At 38.3% G+C, this 6,199-nt stretch overlaps 1 protein-coding gene across 1 annotated transcript; it reads right to left on the reverse strand.

Moving 5' to 3' along the window:
* Positions 1-6: 6 nt before the first annotated feature.
* Positions 7-1,548, reverse strand: LOC102674525 (nuclear receptor-binding factor 2-like). The gene is made up of 3 exons (XM_006617022.2): positions 1,403-1,548; positions 833-1,110; positions 7-760 (listed from the first exon to the last, which is right to left on the reverse strand). Exons 1-3 carry the CDS (start codon positions 1,424-1,426, stop codon positions 295-297), a joined length of 768 nt encoding a protein of 255 aa, XP_006617085.1. The 5' UTR covers positions 1,427-1,548; the 3' UTR covers positions 7-294.
* Positions 1,549-6,199: the final 4,651 nt, after the last annotated feature.

The following is a 6,199-nucleotide window of genomic DNA, read 5'->3' on the forward strand; positions in this document are numbered from 1 at the left end:
TTGAATGATACTAAACGAACGAGAATAAGTACTAATACGCTATTCGTCAGTGTGGTTATATAATTATTTTTTATCAAGGTTATAAAATATTATATTTATAGCACACTTAAACTTTAAAATTCTGCGGTAAGAAATTGAATACTGCAGCAATATTCGCGTTAATCTTTGTACTATTACAGATCTGATTTCATTTATATATATATATATATATATAATATATATATGTATAATCGTTTTTACATCTTATTTGATGAAAAATTTCAATAAAAAAAATCACACTCATCACATAATACTTTATGTTGACGTAAAGTCAAAAAGAGGCATTTCTAGAGGAGTTAAAGGTGGCAGAGGTGCAAGTCTTAAAGCATTGTCTAATCTACTTTCATCATTAAGGTTAGCAGCGTGAAGTTGTTCGGTCAATTGCCTCACTTCTTCTTCTTTTGCCTCCAATTGGTTTAGCAAGCTACCAACTAGACAACGCAATTGGCAATTAGCAGTTTTCAGTTCCTCAATAACGGTACTAGCATCCTTTGGATATTTAAAAGCTTTTTCTTCGCTATTAGGTAATGAGATTAAAGTTAAAAGGCTATCCTGCTCTTCGATTGTTCTATATATAGCTTGCCGTAGAGACCCATCAAATTTATCACTTGTAAACTCAGATGTATCCTTTTCAACTTGTTTAGATACTTGTTTGCTAAGAATTTCTTTTCTTTGGTTTTCCAATGTGGCTTTGTACTCTTCGTATTGAGCTTGTTTCATTCTAGGATAAGAATTTTTATAAATATTTATGATTCATATTTTATAAAAAATAAGAATTATTTTTATTACTTACCTAACTACAGCAGCTTGTCTTTTATGATAATCACGTTGAAGAGCAAGAGATTCCAAAGTAATAAATGATTGAAAAGAAGAGATTACAAATGGTGGTGTAAATGGTGTGAATGGTGGTGGTTGACTAGATAAACGGGAAGTTTTCAAATTAAAAAAATTAGATTCAAGTTGTACATGTGCTTCTTCTAAGAGACTGGCTACTGTTTCATGACACTTGGCTGCCTCTTCAAAACGACCTTCTTGCAACAATGCATCTGCTCTTCTTTGTTTTTCGTGTGCCTTTGGTAGAAAAAAAATAATATCAATGTTTGTACAAAGAAATCTAAAAAATAAGAACAAATAGTATTAAAAAAATTCTCGAAAATTAACATATGACATTCGATAATTCAATATCAATACGACGTAACTTGCACAGTCGCATGTTTTTGTAAAATCGAATTCAGTAACTTACACAAAGAAACACTGTACGTGGTAAAGAATGTTCGTTTATATATTAATTAACATATAACGAAGATAAAATTGTTGGTTGTGCATAATGATAAGACGTATAAGAAAGCACGAAGACACTTACCGCGTTTAGGATTGAAGTCTCCATAGTTGATCAGCTGATCGAGTAACAGAACAAAAACAGAGAGGCAACATGTGGGTTATTTTCTATTATGGCGAACAATGATGTTTGTACCGATCGAGCATGAAAATCCGCCCCCTCTAATCGCGATCGATGAAATTATATTTTATAATTTTAAAAAATAACACATGAATTTGAGATTTCCAAATCTAAAGATAAAATTTTTATTCAATCAAATTGGATACATGTTACGAATTAAAAATGAAATAAAAAAGGAATGAAAAGCATAACGTCAAGTATGGTATATAAGTAAGAATATACAGATTATTAGAATAATTTAAAAATTGTAAAGAACTTTTAATACTGAAATTATTAAGAACTTCTTTAATGAAAAATATAAAAAACTTCTTATTCTAAGTAATATTAAAAAATAAAGTAGAGTACATCATTACCGATTTCTGATAACATTAACTTTATATATTGTTATTTTTTATTGTTGCTAGATGGCATTGTTATACAAACGATATAAAATTAGTTACAAAAGTAATTACAAAAATTTAAAATCAAAGTAAATATACGTAGATATGATATATATTGATATTTTAATTAAATTTTTATGAAGTAATTATAACATAAAATACTCGTATCACGTAAAATTATACAACATGTAAAATTATACAACGATTACATGTATTACATGTATTACATCGGTCAAACGTTAATCAAAATTTCGAATGCAAAAAAAATATATCAGATATAGAGTTATCATTTATTAATAGTATCATAATGATCCTTGACAAGTTTTATTACATACGTACGTTGAAAAAAACATCATTAAACGCTAAAACAGCTTTGCAATCACGGAATCCTAGTCACACAAGAGTCGAAAAGGAATTGAGCGTAGGCGTGAACCCGATGCCTTTATAGGAATCACGAGAATCAACGTGGAAACTTAATTATTCGAACTATCAGATATGTATGTGTGTAGTTTCGTCGAGTGTTTCATCTATTAGAAAATAACGTTGACCTCATCTCTTCCGATGGAACACGAAAAATTTCTCGGCCTCTTTAAAGAATGTCTCGTGATCGATCTAAACGTGATCGACGATCATCGATTTTGACGTGAAATTGAGTCAATTAATATTATGGATCTATCACAGGTATTAGAATATGTATAATAAAAAATAGAAAGAACTAGGGTAACCCGTGTCATTTGAATTCGAGTAGGTGTAATCTTACAATACTTAATCTTGATTGAATCATTAAAAACGAATCATGAACCCATGACATTAAATCGATTAGCATAAATTTTCATTGAGACCGCGAACAAATTTGTCATGTAAATAGCCGATTGCGTTCTCTATTAAACAAGAATACCATATACGGTGCTAGAAAACCAGTGAATTTTTACGGTCTACTGGCTCGAATTAGTAAGATCCTCCCGTCTGTTTCCTTACGGCATCAAGCAAATTAGCGCCCGATTAGTGAGCGAACCCCTTGGGAGCCGAAAAAAATTCTCACGGTCTGCGATGTATTGAGAGGAGTTGGTGAGAAAGTAAAGAAAGAAACGTTTCAAGGTAATATGACAACGTAAATTTTATTTATTTAAAAAAAAAAAAAAAAAAGGAATAAAAAGAAACTGTGTTAACGTGAACAACGATTCACGAAAAACTGCGTCTGCGACGAATCTTTGCGCATAGGTTCTGCGCATGCGTCACAAGGCGAAACACCAGCAATTAATGGCGTGCGCGCTTTTCGGAATCTAACGTTATCGTTTCCATTTCGTTGAAAGCTCGAATATTACACAACCCAGTACGGAGAGCAAAAGGTACGCAAACACATATACGCTCACAAACGCAGAGAATATATCTGGCGTCGATGTTACGCAACCGTATAATCCTAGATTACGGCAATTACATTTTTGCCCGCAGTGCACTTCCATCCGAATCATATATGGAGGCGCTACCCTATCGGATAGCCATCGGGCGCGAGCGATCTGGCATGCGCGGCCGTTCTCGTGAATGGGCACGGCTCGTGGACCAAGCGGCGGCCGTATGAATGAAATAGTAAATATAATTGACAGAAGGGCAGGCGTGGGCAGGCCAGTCAGAACAGGCAAGCAGAAACAGGCGGAACGAGGTGCAAGACGGGAACGGCGCGGCGTTTTATACGCGGCAGGCGTAGGATCGAGGTCATCACCTTTCTATCATCCGAAGAGCCTAGATAGTATTTTTTTATCTCTGTTCCTTTTTTTCCTATCTCACGCGTTTCGACATGTTTTCAGATATATCCTTGGTACTCTTTATGCGGTAATCGTTACAAATTAATCCCTCTACACAGAGCATTTTAGTGACACGATTTTCCAGTTATATCTTTTATATATATGAAAAAAAAAAAAAGAAACGTTGAAACACATTTTATATGAATTATTCATTTATCAACAGAAATATGATTTTAACACGAGGAGCAATTAACGAAGAATCATGTAACGTATATGCGTCATAAAAATTTCATTAGTCCATTACCGTTAAATCGTTAAAATTAAATGTCGCAACGTTAGCAAGAGACGGCATTAATTAATTTATATTATATCCGGAAACGGAAAAATCGCCGAGAGAAATTTCTATTTTTATTAAGCCCATATATATATACATCGAAAGCGGTAAGTAGGAATCCCTGTAGGTCCTGGTACCTCAAAACATTACGTGACGATGAGGACAGATCCGCCCTCGGCCGTGGGTACTGGCTGTTGTGGAGAACATTGAAGGAGAGCTGCGCCAGTTCTTGGCCGGTCGGTCTGCCTTTTCTCTCTCCTCCCTTCTCCCCTGGACCCCCTTCTCCGCGGAGTCGTCGAGTGACGACCAAAGACGGTAGGAAGGTACGGTTTCCGGTCGCCCACGCGACAACCTAGCCGGAGCTCTCTCGCGTCAGGCAGCGCCGTTGTGAAAATCCTCTCGATTCAGGTGTCCGGATAGCGCTCACGAAGTGGTAAACCTGGCGCAACACCCTGCCACCGTGGTGGGGGAGACACAAACCGGCCAAAATGGAGAACAATTTGTAGATTTCTATTCCATTCTATTCGATCGTTCTTCTCTTAACCCTTTTCACGTTTCTCGTCGCCATTCTACATATTAATAAAACATATATCGGCCGATAACTTTGCGTTATTTCGATACAAATTCTCTAGATTGTTCTAAACATTCGAGAAATGGAATTTCAAAGTTACCTTTCTTTAAATTTTTCATTTTTCAAACGGTATTTTTCTTCTTTTGCCTGTTACGAATGACTAGCTTTCCTTTCCTTCGTTCGCTTTCCAATTCGATTATCTAACGATTAATTATTACGTCTTAGCGTCAATCAAGTGGATAGAAAGAAAGACAGAGAGAGAGAGAGAGAGAGAGAGCGGTAAGCCAGGGGGTTGATTCGAATCATTGTGATCGAACGTGTGACCCGTTATTGGCCCGTTAACGGATTGGATTCAGGATTAATGATAGGTTTCATACTCATTTTCGTTCATTGTCGATACTAATCGATTACGGGACCGAACGCACGAGTTCCATTAGTTAAGATCGGAATAAATTTCGGGTGAAAGTGGTCTAGGGCCCTGAGAAAGGGTCGATCGATCCTGCCGCTGATAAATTTACCTGTCAATTAAGCTTCGTTTCAATTTTCGTTCGGCATCGGAGAAAATAGACATCGTTTCGGATCTAACAAACGTAATTAAAACCTCTCGTGTATCCCGTTTCATCCGTAAATAAACGGATTGACGCAACTTTTGATTCGTCCACAGCGCTTCGATGATCGAACAGCGTCTTTTGAAGAAGCCCGTAATTCTCCAATGGTGCGAAGTGTCGTGAAGGAAGGAAGGAAGGTAGAAAGTGGCGCTTAATTAACAGTCTCTAGAAACCCAAATGGGAAGAGGAACGATATACGTGGAAACATGGCTGTACCCATCTCCGATCTTTCTCGATTAAAACGAGCAACCGGTGATTCTCGAGATAATTAATCGCCGGTGGAAGAGGATAATAAAGAGGTATTTCCGTAAATTCTGCGCAATTTTGAGGAGTTGTTGAGCCGAAGGGACCGCGGCAATACACGTTGTCTCTCCTCCTTTCTCTTTTTCCTCGCTTTCTATTTTCCTCTCGTTCCCTCGGCGCTCCATCTCCCTCCTCCCTTCGCGCTGTGTTCTTCTCTGAAAGTCCCTTCGAGGAGGTAGGGCACGCGAATGTGGGAGGGAGAGTTTCCGGTCGCCCACGCGCCTCCGCAACAACCACTTCGCCGAGGTATCAGGGACAAAACACGGGCCGGCGGATGTCTCTTCTCTTGAGCGCAAATGAAGAAGTCGCCTCGCATTCGGCAAATATAATGAAAGCCCTCCTCCTCCTCCTCCTCTCCCTCGCTATGCATCGCGGAAGCAATCTTTTGTCAGCGTTCGGCTTCTTGCTCTCCCTCTTCCTCTCCGTTTTCTTTTAATTCCCGACTCTCTTTGACGCGTGTTCGCTCGATGAAACATCGGTCGAGCGAGACGCGACAACGACGCGTATCTCGAACGTTGGCGCAATCGAAACGTAAAAGATCGGGATCTCGAAGGATAATAAAGAGGAAGAAAAGGGGGAAAGAGGGGGAAAAACTGGATGGAAACGGAGCTCGATACGGAAATGTCCTGCAAAAGGGTAGGGCTGCTACTCGAAGCAATAGAAAGGTAACGGAGCTTAAAAATAGCAATGACGACTGATCCGTCCACGCGTGCACTGCTGATCGGCTCGTATCGGTTTAAACTCGGCTGTCGTGGGTTTCGCT

Source organism: Apis dorsata, unplaced genomic scaffold (assembly GCF_000469605.1).
Source record: "Apis dorsata unplaced genomic scaffold, Apis dorsata 1.3 scaffold_292, whole genome shotgun sequence".
Lineage (NCBI taxonomy): Eukaryota > Metazoa > Arthropoda > Insecta > Hymenoptera > Apidae > Apis > Apis dorsata.

Coding starts and splice junctions, on each gene's coding strand:
- LOC102674525 (XM_006617022.2), bottom strand. CDS start 1,426: ATGGAGACTTCAATCCTAAACGCG. Junction 1,111..1,402: donor AGACTTCAATCCTAAACGCG/GTAAGTGTCTTC, acceptor TTTCTACCAAAG/GCACACGAAAAACAAAGAAG. Junction 761..832: donor AGACAAGCTGCTGTAGTTAG/GTAAGTAATAAA, acceptor TTCTTATCCTAG/AATGAAACAAGCTCAATACG.